This window comes from Salvelinus alpinus, chromosome 2 (genome assembly GCF_045679555.1).
Source record: "Salvelinus alpinus chromosome 2, SLU_Salpinus.1, whole genome shotgun sequence".
Taxonomy (NCBI): Eukaryota; Metazoa; Chordata; class Actinopteri; order Salmoniformes; family Salmonidae; genus Salvelinus; species Salvelinus alpinus.
Window position 1 is genome coordinate 22,777,555 of NC_092087.1, and position 20,042 is coordinate 22,797,596.

Consider the following 20,042-nt stretch of genomic DNA (forward strand, 5'->3'; position numbering starts at 1 on the left):
AGTTTCAGAATTACACAATTTTATGTGTACAACATCTAAAGACCTGTAACCCTATACTCAGAGCTTTACCATTTCTAAAATTATGTAATTGGGTGAATTTGGAGCCTTTGCTCATGTTTTTTTCAGGGTTCCCATGTTATACAACGAGGATGAGGAAGTGATTTCCTGTTTGGGGTAAGTTTCTCAAAAATGTGAAATCACAAAAAAGGTGTCTGGACCATTCTATAACATGCCATTTACATCAAAAATATCCTTTAAAAAGTTTACCGCCCTTGTAAACCAACCTCTAACCTCGCCGAACAACAGGCTATACTGAGAGAGAGTCTCTTGAGGAGCTGCCCAGGCTGATGTTTCAAACAGGGGCTGCCTTTCAATTAGCTAACCTAGCTTAAAGCTAGTGCCAAACTTTATAAGTCCTCCTGAGCGTATTTACACACCTGCTATTTAAAAATAACAATCTCAGAAATTCTGAGTTAACATCATCTCTGCTCACCTTACAAAAGAGGTTGCAGGGATCCAGGGGAAAAGTGTCCGAGGCTAGAATCAGACAATATAAAGACCTCACTGTTATATTAAGCCATCCAGCCCAGCCATGCTGGCAGTGGCATGTAGCTCAATATAATAGGAGTAATAATCTAGTAAAGGCCGCTTTCTGTTTGATTATGTATTAAGTTCAAAGTGTATACAACATAGCTGCCAGGTAACGTGCTTATCCAAATATTGTAAAACATTGTAATGCATTGTAAAGACATGGACTGAGTGTGCTCTGCAGTAGCTCCATTAACAGTGTGTAATTCAGACTGTACCATGACCCCTGTAGTGTACACTGTGTGATAGAGAGAGGGGGCCCCCAGAACACACACCATATCAATTTCTCTGCATTGAATGCAAGGGAGCTAACAGCTTAAGTAAACAAAGATTATGTATATAATGTATGTATGTTAGTCACATGTAGACTACTGGTTATGAATTACATTTAGAGTGATGTTTGATGAATGTTCTAACACCTAGCTCAACTCTGTTTCTGAGTTAGGAATAGGATACAGAGTATTTGGGCCACCATACTGGACAGATACAGGCAGGAACCCACATCCAGGCTTGAGAGAACAATTGAAGGGAGAGGGGAGAGTGCACCTGTTTCAGATGACAAGGAACAGCTTTGCACCTGTCACACACATTCTTTGCTTCGATTGTTTGTCACCTCGAATTCCAACCATTCCACAAGTGGCAGGGGTCACATAAACCCACGGCACTTGGAGCGCACGTGTGTATTGCATGTTTAACACCTGAGAGCACCACTGAATCCCCAATCAATTATAGATGGCTACGCAACAATTGGCAGGGCAAAACAATAAATGGCAGGATTAAAACATGATGCTTGGCTACCTTTTTCTGTAGACCAAAGAGCAATGTGCTTAAAGTCAGACCCTGAAGGCTGCATACTGTCCTCGTTAAAATGTGTTATAAGTAATTGTGGTAGTGTGAGGGGGTGAATGAAGTAGGTATGGGATCTGTCCCTAGCCTTGGGCCATAGCGTTTCCCCATGTGGGACTGGGAAAGGAGCTTGTGTGTTTGTGACATTGATGGAGTGGTGAAATCCTTTTACATTTTAGTCATTTAGCAGATGCTCTTATCCAGAGCGACTTACAGCTAGTGCATTCATCTTAAGATAGCTAGGTGGAACAACCACATATCACAGTCATAGTAAGTAACTAGGAGGCATTTGGGCTAATGTCTCTGTGCTATGGATGGATGGGCTGTTGTTGTGGTGGTATACAGTTGGTGTGCTTGAATCGTTTTTGAAAGAAGGTTCTGATGTCTTTCTTTGTTCCCCCTACCTGAAGTAGCCTACATCAGCCTGACAGGACAACTGCTGATCACTGTTCCAACTAATTGTCAACGCCTTCCCCTCCCTGAAAGGGCTCAACAGCAGTTGCTGTGGTCATTTTTCATGGAGGATATGTCAGGCATAATAAAGCTGGCCTTGTGTTAAGAGATCAGATCAGATACAAGAGACAGGCATGGAGTGAGGAAGGGGAGGGAGGACAGGATGCCGAGGAGGGGAAGAAAGGTAAAGCACTTTAAGCCCCAGCAAGGCCTTCAGCCCTGGTGCCACATAAAGCCTGGCTAGCAGCGAGAGGCCAGGAGCCTGTACATTCTGCCACTCTGCAGGGTCACCTCCACAAGGGCCATGATGACTGAGTAGCCCCAGAATAAAATGCACACATTCCTTGGAGAGGGAATATAACACCTGTTTTCTACTAAGTGACCTTAATCCCTGTAGTATCATGTGTGAGTGATACTGCACACCTCCAAATCTGACTGTCTAGTTTGTCTGTCTGGAAGCCATAAGGTGTGTCATAATTGGAGCTGGGGTCTGTCTGTTCCAACTTAATGGTCCAGCCCAAAGTGGACATTCCACAACTTGTCTTTTGCCGTCTATACAATGGCTGTCAGTTCTCTCAGAAGTGAAGAAAAAAAATATTGGTCGACCAAGTGTTGTCTGTTCTTTCGACCATTCGATTGGTTGAAATTTTCAAACGTGCATTTTTCCATATATAAACACATCCTATGTGTTTTAATCAAATCAACTATATGCACTGAGCTTGTCTGATGCTTTAAGCAAACTGTTTATGAAATAATTAAGACAAAAATTACTAGAGGGAGTCCGACCGCAAATGATTTGATTGTGCCACCTGGCTCAAACTTGTTGCATTGTGTAATTTATTTTATTTTAAAGACAGCGAGTGACTGTGTGACTAGCACCCAGTGTCTCCCTCTCTTCCCTGCTGCAGTCGCATTCATCCATGTATGCAATTTCTGAAATGGAACTGTTTCGGCCTATTTATTGTTTACACTTATTATTCAATGGACGCTTTATTTTAAAACTAAAATGCTTGATTGCATTTCACATCATGAATGACTCGTATGGTGTGTGACGACAAGAACGAATAAATTATTGATACAGTAGCCTATATAAGTATTGAAATATAGGCCTCAGTAAGTTACGGTATTAAGACTAAACAGGATGCTCTCTTAGGCCTACAGCTCAATGGTGGTTATACAAGGCTGGTATAATAAGCCTACGAATGATAATGACATTACTTATTATTATAATGATGATCATAATAATAATAGTTATAATAACAATAAGGAGATCAAGGAAAAGGGAGGGTTATTTTTAGGGAAAAAAATGTCTGACACTTAATAAATTATAAATAATAAAATTGTAAAGCCATTATTACAGCATAGCAAAGATTAAAAACAGTCACATTTCTGAAATTTTTGCGTGAGGCTTGGTGCTCACGGAATCAGTAGGCTATTAAACAAAACACTCAAACAGGCAACAGAAGCAGGATCTGTCTTATTTTTGTAGATATATATGGATGATTTATAAAGCCAGGCACATTTAACAGTTAGGCTACTGATTATACACTTAATTATGTTGTTGTTTCCTCTCTTCTCACTTTTCTTAGACAATTAAGGCAAGGACTGTTTTCCTGTCTCCTAACTCCTCTGCTGCCTCCGCCACATTGTTCTCAACACCAATATGCTGGTTAACTTTGCTATTATGCACATAGCAACATGTCCTAGGAAAAGGCGCTAATTCAAGAGCGCACTGATGTGTTTCAGAAATGCAGACAGCGACCATTATCCAATGCGGGAGAAAGCTAATTTGTTATAAAATAATACACATTTTATTTGTGTTGCATCATTGTTCTTACATGATATAACCATATACAATTTCAGTAGCACGTCTTAGACTGATGGACTGTGCCGTCCCAATGGCCTACACAATGGATCAGTCTACTAAGACAGACATGAATTAGACAGGTGTCATGTTTTTTTTTATTTGCTACTGCTCGACTAAAGAAATCGTGGTCGACCAAGAGCCTATCGACCAAACAATCGACCAGTCTACTAAATAGAGTCAGTCCTACTCTGCACCAAAACAAACTCATTACTAAGGACTTAAGTCATAACAAAAAACCTACAGTTCGGGAATATCATAAATTGTTTGTCTTTGTGAGAAGTTTCTAGTGTTACATAAATCCAGAGGGTCTCTGTGAAAGAATAAAAAGCAGAGCTGGCAAGCCTATCCTGTGATGAGTCACAATCATATGCATTACAATGCATGTGCAGTGCACCCTCTGCTAATGCCTGATGGCCAGGGACAATGGGCTCTGTTGTCAGATCAGCAATCAGACTTCATTCAACTAAAACTCTCTTTTACCATTCCCACAATGGCCGCCAGCCAATCGGAGCCCTCCACAGGAGTCCAGTGGGTGGAGCTTGGGGCATGTTTAGGAGATGTGGGGTGACCTCCAACAGCTGCGATTATCCAAAACCAGGAACAGTTTCCACTTTCCACTTCTCCTGCCCTGGGATTAAGATGGTATTTAAGAGGTGGCCCTTGAAAATAGATTGGCTTTCAATGTCATTTCCAAAGTTTTACATTAGGGAATTCCACAGAAAAATAATGATGCGGAGACTCAGATTCTTCACTTTAAAATGGATGTCAAACAATAACCAATGATTGCAAAGTTAAACAAACCATGCAACTTTATGCACATTGACTACTTTTAACAATGTCCACTGAAAAACACATTAATTTGATGAACAGTGCAGAATCAGAATCAACGTTTGGTAACAGAATGACGGTTTGTGCGGTTTGTGCCGTCATTCTGTTACCAAACTTTGCATCTGTACTGTTCTTCAAGTAAATTTCTGTAAAATGTTAATTGGAAATTGTTAAAGTAGTCATTGTGCATAGAGTTGTATGGTTTGTTTAACTTTGCAATCCTTGGTTTTTGTTTGACACACTTTCCCAATCCATACAAGGGTCTCACTGCAACAAACTTGTTCTGTATAATCTTGTCTCACACACAGAGCCTTCCTATTGGTTTAGATGGAACATTTTAATGTTGGCAGCCCGGCTTCAGAAACCTTCTTTGAGCCCCGCCTACAAAATAACTAAGAAAAAAACAGTGCTCTATGCTGGCTGTATGGAGGCTTGTCTTGGTCTTTGCCCACTATCCCGCTCTTCCTCCCACTAATGTAGCAGTATTAAGCAGTAATGCTGGGCACTTCCGGCCCCTCACAGCTCAGCAGGACAGGCCAAGTGACTGTCTGTCGGTCTGTCTAAGACATGATGCAGCAGCAGGACAGGCCCAGTGACTGTTTGTCTGAGACATAAGGCAGCAGCATTGTCAAACCACAATAAATCCTCTGTCATAAGGGGCAGGCCTCGTCCAATCCTCCTCTCCAGCCTTAACAAATGAACACTTTATCAGATCAGAAGGCCTCTGGACGAGAAGGAGCATGTGGGACTAAGAGACAGAGGACAGTGTGTTTACCAAATACAGGATAGACTCCCTGCCTGTCTGGTACGCCAGCTGTCAATAACAGGAACAATGGGGTCACTTGTCCAAACAAATATGGAGAAAAATTAACCGATTCGGATGTAACGGATTAAAATATGGAGATTAATCGGTTCATTTATGTTAGTTATTTCTTTCTCTCGTCAGCTCATCGGAGGTGAAATGTAACAAATGAAGACATAAACCAACATTTAGGTCCGAGAGGGGTTTCTGCCAAGAGTGAAATGGTTAAAAAAGGCCATAAGGAGTTACCCTTAGCCATCTGCTTGGAGGCTTGTCCAGCAATACCCTTTCCATCAGTTGTGCGGCTGTTTAACTATATAGTTGAGACAGTCTCTGTATGTTTCCGCATTTTGAGTTGTGCCTCAGTCTCTACCCCCCATCCCCTGCTGACCTGACAAGCGACCCCAGTGTCTAAACCAGGGCCGAGTTACGGGGTGAGTCAGAGGTGGTGGCCAGTGAGCCACACAGGAAAGAGGCATCTGTCTGGGTGATCCCCCATGAGGACATGGGCTGCTGACGGCAGATACAGTTGAAGTAGGAAGTTTACATACACCTTAGCCAAATACATTTAAACTCAGTTTTTCACAATTCCTGACATTTAATCATAGTAAAAATTCCCTGTACCTGTCAGTTAGGATCACCACTTTATTTTAAGAATGTGAGATGTCAGAATAATAGTAGAGAGAATTATTTATTTCATCTCATTACCAGTGGGTCAGAAGTTTACATACACTCAATTAGTATTTGGTAGCATTGCCTTTAAATTGTTTAACTTGGGTCAAACATTTCGGGTAGCCTTCCACAAGCTTCCCACAATAAGTTGGGTGAATTTTGGCCCATTCCTCCTGACAGAGCTGGTGTAACTGAGTCCAGTTTGTAGGCCTCCTTGCTCGCACATGCTTTTTCAGTTCTGCCCAGACATTTTCTATAGGATTGAGGTCAGGGCTTTGTGATGGCCACTCCAATACCTTGACTTTGTTGTCCTTAAGCCATTTTGCCACAACTTTAGAAGTATGCTTAGGATCATTGTCCATTTTTGAAGACCCATTTGCGACCAAGCTTTAACTTCCTGACTGATGTCTTGAGAAGTTGCTTCAATATATCCACATAATTTTCCTCCCTCATGATGCCATCTCTTTTGTGAAGTGCACCAGTCCCTCCTGCAGCAAAGCACCCCCACAACATGATGCTGCCACCCCCGTGCTTCACGGTTGGGATGGTGTTCTTCGGCTTGCAAGCCTCCCCCTTTTCCCTCCAAACATAACGATGGTCATTATGGCCAAAGAGTTCTATTTTTGTTTCATCAGACCAGAGGACATTTCTCCAAAAAGTACGATCTTTGTCCCCATGTGCAGTTGCAAACCGTAGTCTGGCTTTTTTATGTTGGTTTTGGAGCAGTGGCTTCTTCCTTGCTGAGAGGCCTTTCAAGTTATGTCGATATAGGACTCATTTTACTGTGGATATAGATACCTTTGTACCTGTTTCCTCCAGCATCTTCACAAGGTCCTTTGCTGTTGTTCTGGGATTGATTTGCACTTTTCGCACCAAAGTACGTTCATCTCCAGGAGACAGAACGCGTCTCCTTCCTGAGCGGTATGACGGCTGCGTGGTCCCATGGTGTTTATACTTGCGTACTATTGTTTGTACAGATGGTTGTGGTACCTTCAGGCATTTGGAAATTGCTCCCAAGGATGAACCAGACTTGTGGAGGTCTACAATTGTTTTTCTGCGGTCTTGTCTGATTTTGTTAGATTTTCCCATGATATCAAGCAAAGAGGCACTGAGTTTGACTCAAATTATGTCAATTAGCCTATCAGAAGCTTCTAAAGTCATGACATAATTTTCAAGAATTTTCCACGCTGTTTAAAGGCACAGTCAACTTAGTGTATGTAAACTTCTGACCCACTGGAATTGTGATACAGTGAATTATAAGTGAAATAATCTGTCTGTAAACAATGGTTGGGAAAATTACTTGTGTCGTGCACAAAGTAGATGTCCTAACCGACTTGCCAAAACTATAGTTTGTTAATTAAAAATAAATTTGCGGAGTGGTTGAAAAACTAGTTTTAATGACTCCAACATAAGTGTACGTAAACTTCCGACTTCAACTGTAGGTCCTGGATCAGACTAACACACAGGCTAGTTAAGCTGTTAACATTTGCACTGGAACTCAAGGGACCAGGGGGGCAGCAAGCATAATGTCCTCTCTAGGGGTTCAGGGTGTAGAATCGGATTAACATACTGTATTTCTAGTCACAACACAATTAAAGAGGGCTGGGAGGAATGGAATGGGCTGTTCCGATCAAACATGAAGACATCCTCCAACACCTGAGTGTAACGACAGGAAACAACTAGTGTGTTAGCACCTACCGTTGACAACTCAATCAGTTACTCAAACTGTACTACCTAAAAACCTGAGCGTGAGGGTTTTGCCTCTCTAAATCATGAACCTCATCTGAAGCTATTGGACTGTTCGTCCCAATGTAATCTAACGGAAGGAGCAAGGGCACATTGGGATTGGCCACACAAATTTGGATGGACAAAACAGAGCTCCATCACCTTGGTAAAAGCGTAAGAGAATCATAGTGGGGTGAATGAGTGCTAGGATGAAAGAATGTAGTCTTTCACTAAAGTTTTGACCCATCGCTACAGAAAACGAGCAATCGGCAACACAGAACAGTGTGATGAATTGAGACGTGAGTGTGTGTCGGCTAAGCGAACCAAACGAGTGTGCTCACATACTCCCTTAAAAAGATCTTCGCTTAAATAAAGAGAAAAAAGCAGCAATAATACTGTTTGTCCATTTTGAGACCCAGGGTCTCGACCCCGCCCTGTGCAACTGGGTACTGGACTTCCTGACGGGCCGCCCTCAGGTGGTGAGGGTAGGTAACAACATCTCCACCCTGCTGATCCTCAACACTGGGGCCCCACAAGGGTGTGTTCTGAGCCCTCTCCTGTACTCCCTGTTCACCCACGACTGCGTGGCCATGCACGCCTCTAACTCAATCATCAAGTTTGCGGACGACACTACAGTGGTAGGCTTGATTACCAACAACGACGAGACGGCCTACAGGGAGGAGGTGAGGGCCCTCGGAGTGTGGTGTCAGGAAAATAACCTCACACTCAACATCAACAAAACAAAGGAAATGATTGTGGACTTCAGGAAACAGCAGAGGGAGCACCCCCCTATCCACACCTCGACGGGACAGTAGTGGAGAGGGTAGTAAGTTTTAAGTTCCTCGGCGTACACATCACGGACAAACTGAATTGGTCCACCCACACAGACAGTGTTGTGAAGAAGGCGCAGCAGCGCCTCTTCAACCTCAGGAGGCTGAAGAAATGTGGCTTGTCACCAAAAGCACTCACAAACTTCTACAGATGCACAATCGAGAGCATCCTGTCGGGCTGTATCACCGCCTGGTACGGCAACTGCTCCGCCCACAACCGTAAGGCTCTCCAGAGGGTAGTGAGGTCTGCAGAACGCATCATTGGGGTCAAACTACCTGCCCTCCAGGACACCTACACCACCCGATGTCACAGGAAGGCCATAAAGATCATCAAGGACAACAACCACCCGAGCCACTGCCTGTTCACTCCGCCATCATCCAGAAGGCGAGGTCAGTACAGGTGCATCAAAGCAGGGACCGAGAGACTGAAAAACAGCTTCTATCTCAAGGCCATCAGACTGTTAAACAGCCACCACTAACATCGAGTGGCTGCTGCCAACATACTGACTCAACTCCAGCTCACTTTAATAATGGAAATTGATAAAAAAAATGTATCACTAGCCACTTTAAACAATGCCGCTTAATATAATGTATATGTATATACTGTACTCTATATCATCTACTGCATCTTGCCATCTTTATGTAATACATGTATCACTAGCCACTTTAAACTATGCACTTTTATGTTTACATACCCTACATTACTCATCTCATATGTATATACTGTACTCGATACCGTCTACTGCATCTTGCCTATGCCGTTCTGTACCATCACCCATTCATATATCTTTATGTACATTTATGTATATTCTTTATCCCTTTACACTTGTGTGTATAAGGTAGTAGTTGTGGAATTGTTAGGTTAGATTACTCGTTGGTTATTACTGCATTGTCGGAACTAGAAGCACAAGCATTTCGCTACACTCGCATTAACATCTGTTAACCATGTGTATGTGAAAAATAGAATTTGATTTGATTTGATTTGTTATTTTACCTGAAATGCACAAGGACGTCTACTCCGACAATTAATCCACACATAAAATGGCCAACCGAATCGTTTCTAGTCATCTCTCCTCCTTCCAGGCTTTTTCATCGTTTAACTTATATGGTGATCGCATCTAAACTTTCATTGTATTACCACGACTACTGGCAAAACAGTTAGTCTTTCAATCACCCACGTGGGTATAACCAATGAGGAGATGGCACTTGGGTACCTGCTTCTATAAACCAATGAGGAGATGGGAGAGGCAGGACTTGCAGCGCGATCTGCGTCAGAAATAGGAATGAGTTCTATTTTAGCCCTTGGCAGTCACGCAATTTTACATCTAACTAAGACTTTTGGTGCTTCCCTCAAGAAAAAAAATGGTGTGCCGAACAACCCGAAAAAACCCTTACCGAAGTCCAAAACGTAACAAAATGTTGTCATAATATATGCACAAACTCTTCCGAACTGTTTCAGCTGGAAAGCATGCGGATGCCTCCAGGCCATATAAATGGTATCTTCTGCAGACAGCTTGCTTCTGAGGACCTTGGAGTGATTCATATGTCTGATGGTTCCACCACCAGTGATGGGAATGAAAGTAATCAAAACATTCTAGAACCCCCATACTCAACTGACGGAACCCGGTCCAGATCCAGACCCAGAGCAAGGTCAATACAAACTGTGTGTCCCGGCTTCGACCCCTGGTATCATATAAAACACACATAAGACAAATGTGTATAATTGCAGGAAATCCAGACCTTTGCCACCTAGGAAATATTTGTGTGACTGGATCTTCAGAAATATACTTTTTTTTTTTTTTTTTTTTTAACTGTGAATTGTTGGTCCCATGTTTCATGAGCTGAAACAAATGGTCCCAGAAATGTTCCATATGCACAAAATGCTTATTTCTCTCAAATGTCACAACATTGTTTACAACCCTGTTGTCTGCATTTGTCCTTTACCAAGATAATCCATCCACCTGACAGGTGTGGCATATCAAGTAGCTGATTAAACAGCATGATCATTACACAGGTGCACCTTGTGCTGGGGGAAAGAAATGGCCACTCTAAAATGTGCAGTTTTGTCACACAACACAATGCCACAGATGTCCCAAGTTGAGGGAGCGTGCAATTGGCATGCTGACTGTAGGAATGTCCACCAGAGCTGTTGCCAGAGAATTGAATGTTCATTTCTCTACCATAAACCACCTCCAATATCATTTTAGATAATTTGCCAGTATGTCCAACCGGCCTCAAAACCGCAGACCACCTGTAACCACGCCAGCCTAGGACCTCCAAATCCAGCTTCTTCACCTGAGGGATCGTCTGAGACCAGCCATCCGGACAGCTGATGAAATTGTGGTTTTGCACAACCGAAGAATTTCTGCACAAACTGTCAGAAACCATCTCAAGGAAGCTCATCTGCGTGCTCATCGTCCTCACCAGAGTCTTGACCTGACTGCAGGTGTTGTAACTAATTGCTCACTTTCGATGGCCACTGGCATGCTGGAGAAGTGTGCTCTTCACGGATTAATCCCGCTTTCAACTATACCAGATGGCAGACAGTGTGTATGGCGTCGTGTGGGCGAGTAGTTTGCTCACCCACACGAGTACCCCACGGTGGCGGTGGGGTTATGGTATGGGCAGGCATAAGCTATGGACAATGAACACACTTGCATTTTATCGAAGGCAATTTGGATGCACAGAGATACTGTGACGAGATCCTGAGGCCCATTGTTGTGCCATTTATCCGTCGCCATCACCTCATGTTTCAGCATAATAATGCACGGCCCCATGTCACAAGGATCTGTAGACAATTCCTGGAAGCTGAAAATGTCACAGTTCTTTCATGGCCTGCATACTCACCAGACATGTCATCCATTGAGAATGTTTGGGATGCTCTGGATCGACAGCGTGTTCCAGTTCCCGCCAATATCCAGCAACTTCGCACAGCCATTGAAGAGGACTGGGTCAACATTCCACAATCAACAGCCTGATCAACTCTATGCGAAGGAGATGTGCCACACTGCATTAAGCAAATAGTGGTCACACCAGATACTGACTGGTTTTCTGATCCATGCCCCTACCTTTTTGTTTAAGGTATCTGTGACAAACAGATGTATGTCTGTATTAACAGTCGTGAAATCCATAGATTAAGGCCTAATTAACTTATTTCAATTGACTGATTTCCTTACATGAACTGTAACTCAGTAACATCTTTGAAATTGTTACATGTTGAGTTTATATTTTTGTCAGTGTAGTACTTGAGTACCCCTGTTCTAGAATTTCCCCCTGAACCACTCAAAACAGACGGCAAGGCTGTTGACACTGCAGGGGGTAGCTCAAGACATGAACACATAAATGCTTGCTTTAAACCATTGACACCAATAACACATTCAAATACATAAATGCAATTTAATTTATGTCCATTAATAATTAGGTTTTTGGGAAGTAAAAATCGAGAACATTTGCATAAGACTTTCTTTGAGCTTGTGGCTTAGACGTATTTCCATTGAACCATCTGTTTCAAGAAACAAATTGAAAGCAGAAGATAGACTAAAAGGTTTTTATGAGCAGCTGCACATCTGTCTTAAGGCATAGAGAGATATGTTGGAGAATATTAAATAAACTAAGGCAAGTTAACTGCACCAGCCATCCTAACCTTCATCAGTGAAACAGCAGTGCAACAAATGGGATAGGGACATTTGTCTACTGCCATGGTCCGTTAACCACAGCAAAGAGCCACTAAAGCCAATTTGCAAATCAGTTCAAGAATTAAACAGGAAACTGGCAATTCAATTAAACACAGGCAAACTAGATATTCCCCAAAGGGATTCAGCAGCAATGGGAAATACTGCCTTTATAGAGAACAAGTTCAATCATGCTTTGATGTTAGGTGATTATAGTGCTATAAAAGATTAGTTTTTAACAAGATTAGATGTGGCTGCTAATTGTCTCTATATGACAACGAAAGAAGATAACATGGGGTAGATAAGTAACGCTCAAAGCAGTTGAGCCTTCCTCAGCTAGACATGGGGGAAACTTATTGGTCACTATTCTAAATGATTATCCAACCATCTCTGACATGAATAACATTCAGTATTAACCTGTAAACAGGACAGCAGACAGCCTACTACACTATAATAAAAACTCTGCCCATAGCGTTGCAATATCACTTTCCTCCACCATTCCTCATCTTCACAGGGATATTGGATTATTGGTAACCAAATATTGTATTCTAGCCTAAAGTAACATTGTTACACAAACTTTAAACTCAATGAAAACATTTTACACTTCACTTAGTCTGTCTTCGAAAATCAAAATAGCCCGCCTAACACATTCTGCGGTGAGGGTTGAGTGAAAGTTATTTGTGTTCTAAATCTTGTCCGGTAGGCTTAAATTCCCTTAGAATGTATCTTACCTTATCCCAGACATTGTTTTCACATTGTAAGCATTGCGTTGCCTAGGTCTTGAATTTATAATGTAACTTGTTTATTTATTCGTGTTAATTTTCCCACCTTGTTGGACGGTATGAACACGAGACAGTTGTCCCGTAGTAATTCTGATATGGAGTCTCCGCCTCTGCACGTGAGTCACGATAATGGGGTCATCCCCCAACTCCGCATCCCAGTAATTCTCGTTCTTCCTGCTATGGCCATTCCTCTGACGGGACATGCGACACAATTATGAGGCTATTATTGGTGAATAATTATAGTCCAATGTTGATGCTTTATATTTATTACTCGCGTGTCAGTTCTTCACTGTAAGGTACTACTTTTTAGTATTGACATTTTGAGATCTTGAGTCCAAAAGATATCTGGCCCTCAACATGGGACTTCAGGAATATAAAATGTAGGCCTACCTAAGGACTTCGCATTATAATAATAGGAAAAGCTGTTGGTTCTACATAGTTCGGCATCAAATATGATTAACCTTTAATTTGATTTTTATCAGTCAGAAAAGTGAACTGGTTGAAGACAACTGGGTCAGCAACAAGAAAGCAAACAGAGACACCTGCTGGTGGAGTTTCATGGCACAGAACTCTGACTCATTACTCATCCTGAGCCCACTATGTAAGCTTATAGAGCCCCACATTGGAGGTGTCATAATACCCATAAATCCTAGCGGTCAAACAGGGAAATGATTCAAAAGTTTTTCCACCATTCAGTTTTCCCATAGGGGATTTTAGAAACACTATGGGCTGTGTTTCATGTAGACTTATCCTGTCATGACGGTTTGATAACCATGTACATCTCTCTCGGACAAGGTGAATTTCGTCAGTCTATTCGTCTCTATTTACTCTCAGATTCAAACTAGACATCATGCAAAACTACAAATCCCTGCAAGCTCCTGCCCGTCATATCTAGCTGACTAGATATCTAACTTTGCTAACAGGTATTGTGTCAATTTAAAACTTGCACAAGACAGTTCACAGAATTATTCATTTAAAGAAACATTGCCAATTGATTCATTACTACATTTAGCTAATATTAGATAGTTAATCCAGATATTCTTACCTTTGCCTCAATTTGTCAGTCTCGTCCAGATCATCATGGCATTTGTAGTTCTTTATGATAGCCACATTAGCATTTTGTTTTAGTTTTTTGGGGGGGAGGGGTAAATAAAGGCAAATATATTGATAAACGTCACATTGTCCAAGAGCGATTTACACGGTTATAAAAACGTCACACCAGGCTAACCCAGGCTAACCCACACCAGGCTAAAGTCCCCATGGGAAAAATGAATGGTGGAAAAACGATTGGAACCATTTCCCTGTTTGACCACTAGGTTTTATGGGTATCATGACTCATACTGCGGTACTCTATAGCTTTGTGTCAACAACAGAGAGTTGACAAATACATAGCAGGGTTAAAGTAGTAAAGAGGCATGAGGGCAATCAACACTTTATTCACAGTTACTCACTATTACAACTCTCTGCTATGGGAGTGTCACTGCTAAGAAACAAAGAAAGCAAAAAAAGGCAATATAATGAATATGCATGTCAAGCTGCATTACATTGTTGTGTTGTTTACTCGTGTACAGCAGACGAGCAGAGTCATTTTACAGGGAATTCTTTTCACAGTGAATATTTTCTAAGTGCTTTTTCCTTATAAATACGTTTTTTTTTTCAAACTAAAAGTGGGTTTTGACAGAGCAGAAAAGAAATTCAGAAAGATGTGTAGAGAACAAATGGACAAATACAGAACTAGGACAATTCATCAGGCTACGTTCTTATCTAAAAGGTCATATTTGTCAACTCAAATCGAACACAAGAGAAGTCTGCCTCCTTTTCAGTATTATAAAAAATTAACTGCACAACATACATTCAAATACATACTGTACAGCAAGTCTTTATTTTCGCAATGTTATCATAGCACCATGTATAGCAAGCTGAACAAACTAACCTGACCAGACCTAGCTGGTGGCATTAGCAATACAAAGGAGTAAAATTACATCCACTAATGAAATGTAAGCATTCTGCTGGTGTGAAGATGTTTATACCAATTGTTTGTACCATTGTCTAGGAGGGTGGGGTATTGGTTAGAGAAGTCCCATCCTGAATTTGAAGTGAACTAGGGGGGATAAGCTAGGTGATGATGTGATGTGTCATATCCTAACCAGCTTCATCCCCATACAGTCTGGTGTGTTGTCGTCATCACACCTGCCTCATTCTTGGGGGCTGTAAATAATCCTTGCATGAAATTTGATCAACGTTAATATTAGTTACAATACAAAAGAATGGAGTACATGTCCTGGGGGACTCATTCTGTAGCCATAGCACCAACAAAAGGAGGTGAGGAGTCTTGAGTTGTGGGCCTTGAGGAGAGTTTCCAGGCGTACTGACGTTTTGTTGACTACTTTTCATGCTGTGAGTGTGCAAAGCTTGACTTGATGTAATTGCCTGACATCATATACCATATACTAATGGCACAAGGCCATAAGGGATGATACACGTCAGGTTGTAGCAGCAGAGTTGACATTAAGCTAATCTCGGCACCCAATGTTAAGGCGTTTACAAGAAACTAATATTAAACACACCTCACATTCACTGTTCACTCAGCGCGGTTGTTGAAAGTCAAAGTAAAGGTTCAGAGTGTATCCACGCTCAGCTGATGAGTCTCCAACTCAGGTTGGTGGTCCTGAGATCTGGGGAGATAGGAGAGGTAAGAACATTCCTGTGTGAGTGTGTGCCGATGTGAATGTGTGTGTGTGTGTGTGAGACAGAGAAAGAAGACGGGAGAGGATATAGTTTTCATTTTCTTGGCTGTCAGTATTTTCTCTTCTGGGTGATGATCTGAGTATCAGTAGTAGCTAATGTTGGATCAGCATCCTCTTCCATAAACTCCTACAATAATGGTATTTCAGGTTACATTCCCATGAAGTCTGTACAAGGTCCTCAGGTTCTCCAGTAGTTCTGGTCGTCCTCTGTTGGCACACTGCGATGTGGTGGATTGTGCGACACAGGTTGCTAACCAACCCATCCTTCCCAAATCTGCCCTCTGTATAAACACCGAGATGGAGATAGATCAGAGTTTCTCATCAATCAATTGCTTATAACAGTAGTGCCAATGGGTCTTTTTCTAGCAACTCTAATAGGAAAACACAAGAAGGTGACACTGACAAGAAATGACCAGAAAAGATACCTCATCAGCACAATACCACTGACTTTGAAAAGTGAATATCTTATCCTTGAGGGCATGGCACTTAAATGCAGGTAAGTATTAGTTACATGAAAAGCCTGGACCGAGAGGGCTGAGAAGAGCATGCTACCAGGCCATCTGACAAAGCAAGGTAATCTGGATGAAGAGGGGGAGGTTGGCTGAACTGAGAGGAACAGATGGGTTGTGACAAACTCACAGCGATTTGGAGGAGGGCTTCTTCACTTTTGGCTTCTTTCGACGCTGAACTGGCCTGAAGCATGCACAGCGCGGACACATACAGTCCACATGTGGGGGAAACACACACATACACAAACAAAGAGTGAAGACATTGCAAAATGAGGAGCAGAAGCTGCTAGCATGCTTGCATTTTAGAATTCATCTTGTGGTAAAAAGGTTTTCAAAATAAGTGTTCCATTCTATTATCTACCCAATGTAGAAAAATGTATAACCTAGAGTATATCTTTAACTTTAGTGATTTATTGTTAGTCGTATTCATCCTTGAAAAAACGGGAATAATAAGACAACAAAGGACAAAAAGACATTAAGCCAGAAAAATTAGGGTACCTGTTTTCACTGAAGGAGTTTATGTCTTTACTACCTGAAATAGAGAATGTTTTATAGAACATAGTTAACTGAGTTGTGTGTGTGTGTGTGTGTGTGTGTGTGTGTGTGTGTGTGTGTGTGTGTGTGTGTGTGTGTGTGTGTGTGTGTGTGTGTGTGTGTGTGTGTGTGTGTGTGTGTGTGTGTGTGTGTGTGTGTGTCTCTTACTCACCTGTCTCTGGGTTGCATTGCTTGTGGCCTTTGCAGCTCCTCAGTTCCATAAGCTGCTGGTGCATCTGGTTGAGGGCAGTGCGGTCCAAGGTGCTAACCCCATTTATCAACTATAGACACACAAAGTAATAGAGGACAGGGTATGTTCCCAAACACTGTAAAAAAAATCTCAATAGGCTATATCTCATTTGTGTGATTTAAAAGAGATAGGGAGAGAAAGATACCTGGTATGGGTCATTGTTCAGATCAAAGTACTCTATGAAGCCCGTAGCGAACTCGCAGAATATGAAGTTGTGTGTGTCATTGATGGTCCTCAGGCACCAGTAGGTGTTGTTGTTTGCGCTGGTACAAGCACAGAATGGACCCACTGGCAGGGGAGGGGAAGAGACAGAGGGTGCTATTCAAACAAGATGCATGGCCAATTTTAACTCACCTATACAGTATCTACTTTATCTTATTTTTTGGAGCTTTACAAGTAATCATTCAATATATCATTTCGTGGTAGCAGAGTGGTAAAAAATCATGAATCCCACTTTTACAACACTGTTTACTGTTCTGCATTTGATTTAGTCTGTATTCTGTCATTCCATACTTGTCCAGAAGGGGGCTGTCTGCCAGTGCTGGTTGTCGTGGGTGAAGCAGGTGAGACCAGGCATGCTGCAGGTGTCGTTGTTACGGAGCCTCTTGAGCAGTTTACGGAGCTTCTTCCTGCGTTTCTGCTCCTTCATCAGCCACTGCTTCTTCTGCTTAGAGGGCATTTTGCTGAGGACACACCACGAGAGGACAGATATTGGTTTGTGGGGAGGTTTCTCTCTCTTTCTCGCACTCTTTCTCTCTCTCACACACACAAACACATGCACACACCACTCTCTCACATGAATTACCTGAGTGAGTAAATGCGACCTGCATTGAGTCTGAACATCCCTTTGTTTTTGGACAGGTAACTGGGGGTGTTACACTGGCACTCTTCAGGCCGAACATTCTTCAGGTGACCCTTGACCTCACGCAGATTCTTTATTTTCGTCTGCAAGGTTTCAATCTACACACACACACATACAAAATAGTGAATCCCCGCAATGACAGGAAAGTCTCCAGAATAGGCCAGATAGGGGATAAACTAGAGCAGTACCTCGTGCTCGATGTGGAGCTTATGGTCTTTCCAGGCCTGGAGGGATTTGTAGAGTCCTCCATCACACCTGACTGTGTCATTCATCAGGATGGAGCACCTGTGGGGTAAACACACACCAGCTATCCGCACCTTCACCTGACACCTGCATTTACCACAGTTAGCACTTCCTTACAGAACCCTCTCTTACAGCACCCTGTCTTTCAGCACCCTCTCTTTCAGCAACCTCTCTTTCAGCACCCTCTCTTACAGCACCCTCTCTTTCAGCACCCTCTCTTTCAGCACCGTCTCTTACAGCACCCTCTCTTTCAGCACCCTGTCTTTCAGCACCCTGTCTTTCAGCACCCTGTCTTACAGCACCCTCTCTTTCAGCACCCTCTCTTTCAGCACCGTCTCTTACAGCACCCTCTCTTTCAGCACCCTCTCTTTCAGCACCGTCTCTTACAGCACCCTCTCTTTCAACACCCTGTCTTTAAGCACCCTGTCTTTCAGCACCCTGTCTTTCAGCAACCTCTCTTTCAGCACCCTCTCTTACAGCACCCTCTCTTTCAGCACCCTCTCTTTCAGCACCGTCTCTTACAGCACCCTCTCTTTCAACACCCTGTCTTTTAGCACCCTGTCTTTCAGCACCCTGTCTTACAGCACCCTGTCTTACAGCACCCTCTCTTACAGCACCGTCTCTTACAGCACCCTCTCTTTCAGCACCCTCTCTTTCAGCACCCTCTCTTTCAGCACCCTCTCTTTCAGCACCGTCTCTTACAGCACCGTCTCTTACAGCACCCTCTCTTTCAGCACCCTCTCTTACAGCACAGTCTCTTTCAGCACCCTCTCTTTCAGCACCGTCTCTTACAGCACCCTCTCTTTCAACACCCTGTCTTTTAGCACCCTGTCTTTCAGCACCCTGTCTTTCAACACCCTGTCTTTCAACACCCTGTCTTACAGCACCCTCTCTTTCAACACCCTGTCTTTCAGCACCCTCTCTTTCAGCACCGTCTCTTACAGCACCGTCTCTTACAGCACCCTCTCTTTCAGCACCCTCTCTTACAGCACAGTCTCTTTCAGCACCCTCTCTTTCAGCACCGTCTCTTACAGCACCCTCTCTTTCAACACCCTGTCTTTTAGCACCCTGTCTTTCAGCACCCTGTCTTTCAACACCCTGTCTTTCAACACCCTGTCTTACAGCACCCTCTCTTTCAACACCCTGTCTTTCAGCACCCTCTCTTTCAGCACCCTCTCTTTCAGCACCGTCTCTTACAGCACCGTCTCTTACAGCACCCTCTCTTTCAGCACCCTCTCTTTCAGCACCCTCTCTTACAGCACCCTCTCTTTCAGCACCCTCTCTTCCAGCACCGTCTCTTACAGCACCCTCTCTTTCAACACACTGTCTTTTAGCACCCTGTCTTTCAGCACCCTGTCTTTTAGCACCCTCTCTTACAGCACCCTGTCTTTTAGCACCCTGTCTTTCAGCACCCTGTCTTTCAACACCCTGTCTTTCAACACCCTGTCTTTCAACACCCTGTCTTTTAGCACCCTGTCTTTTAGCACCCTGTCTTTCAACACCCTGTCTTTTAGCACCATGTCTTTCAGCACCCTGTCTTTTAGCACCCTGTCTTTTAGCACCCTCTCTTACAGCACCCTCTCTTTCAGCACCCTCTCTTTCAGCACCGTCTCTTACAGCACCCTGTCTTTCAGCACCCTGTCTTTCAGCACCCTGTCTTACAGCACCCTGTCTTACAGCACCCTCTCTTTCAGCACCCTGTCTTTCAGCACCCTCTCTTACAGCACCCTCTCTTACAGCACCCTCTCTTTCAGCACCGTCTCTTACAGCACCCTGTCTTTCAGCACCCTGTCTTTCAGCACCCTGTCTTACAGCACCCTGTCTTACAGCACC

General features: G+C 43.0%; 2 protein-coding genes across 3 annotated transcripts in view; both read right to left on the bottom strand.

The window, feature by feature from the left end:
• LOC139556956 (rho GTPase-activating protein 39-like) overlaps positions 1-13,157 on the bottom strand; it is a 53,408-nt gene extending 40,251 nt beyond the window's left edge. The window contains exon 1 of one of the 2 annotated variants that reach the window (XM_071371148.1): positions 13,014-13,153. In XM_071371148.1, coding sequence (XP_071227249.1) covers positions 13,014-13,027 — 14 coding nt within the window. In that variant the 5' untranslated portion in view covers positions 13,028-13,153. Of the gene's footprint in view, positions 1-13,013 lie in introns of both variants that reach the window. The other variant, XM_071371158.1, reaches the window with a different exon arrangement.
• A 1,327-nt stretch (positions 13,158-14,484) lies between these two features.
• LOC139540660 (extracellular sulfatase Sulf-2-like) overlaps positions 14,485-20,042 on the bottom strand; it is a 114,634-nt gene continuing 109,076 nt past the window's right edge. The window contains exons 12-19 of the mRNA XM_071344488.1: positions 18,155-18,321; positions 17,910-18,064; positions 17,618-17,787; positions 17,250-17,392; positions 17,027-17,135; positions 16,819-16,852; positions 16,451-16,504; positions 14,485-16,092 (exon numbers count right to left, since the gene is read on the bottom strand). Of these exons, the coding sequence (XP_071200589.1) occupies positions 16,062-16,092; positions 16,451-16,504; positions 16,819-16,852; positions 17,027-17,135; positions 17,250-17,392; positions 17,618-17,787; positions 17,910-18,064; positions 18,155-18,321 (863 nt within the window). The 3' untranslated portion in view covers positions 14,485-16,061. The remainder of the gene's footprint in view (positions 16,093-16,450; positions 16,505-16,818; positions 16,853-17,026; positions 17,136-17,249; positions 17,393-17,617; positions 17,788-17,909; positions 18,065-18,154; positions 18,322-20,042) is intronic.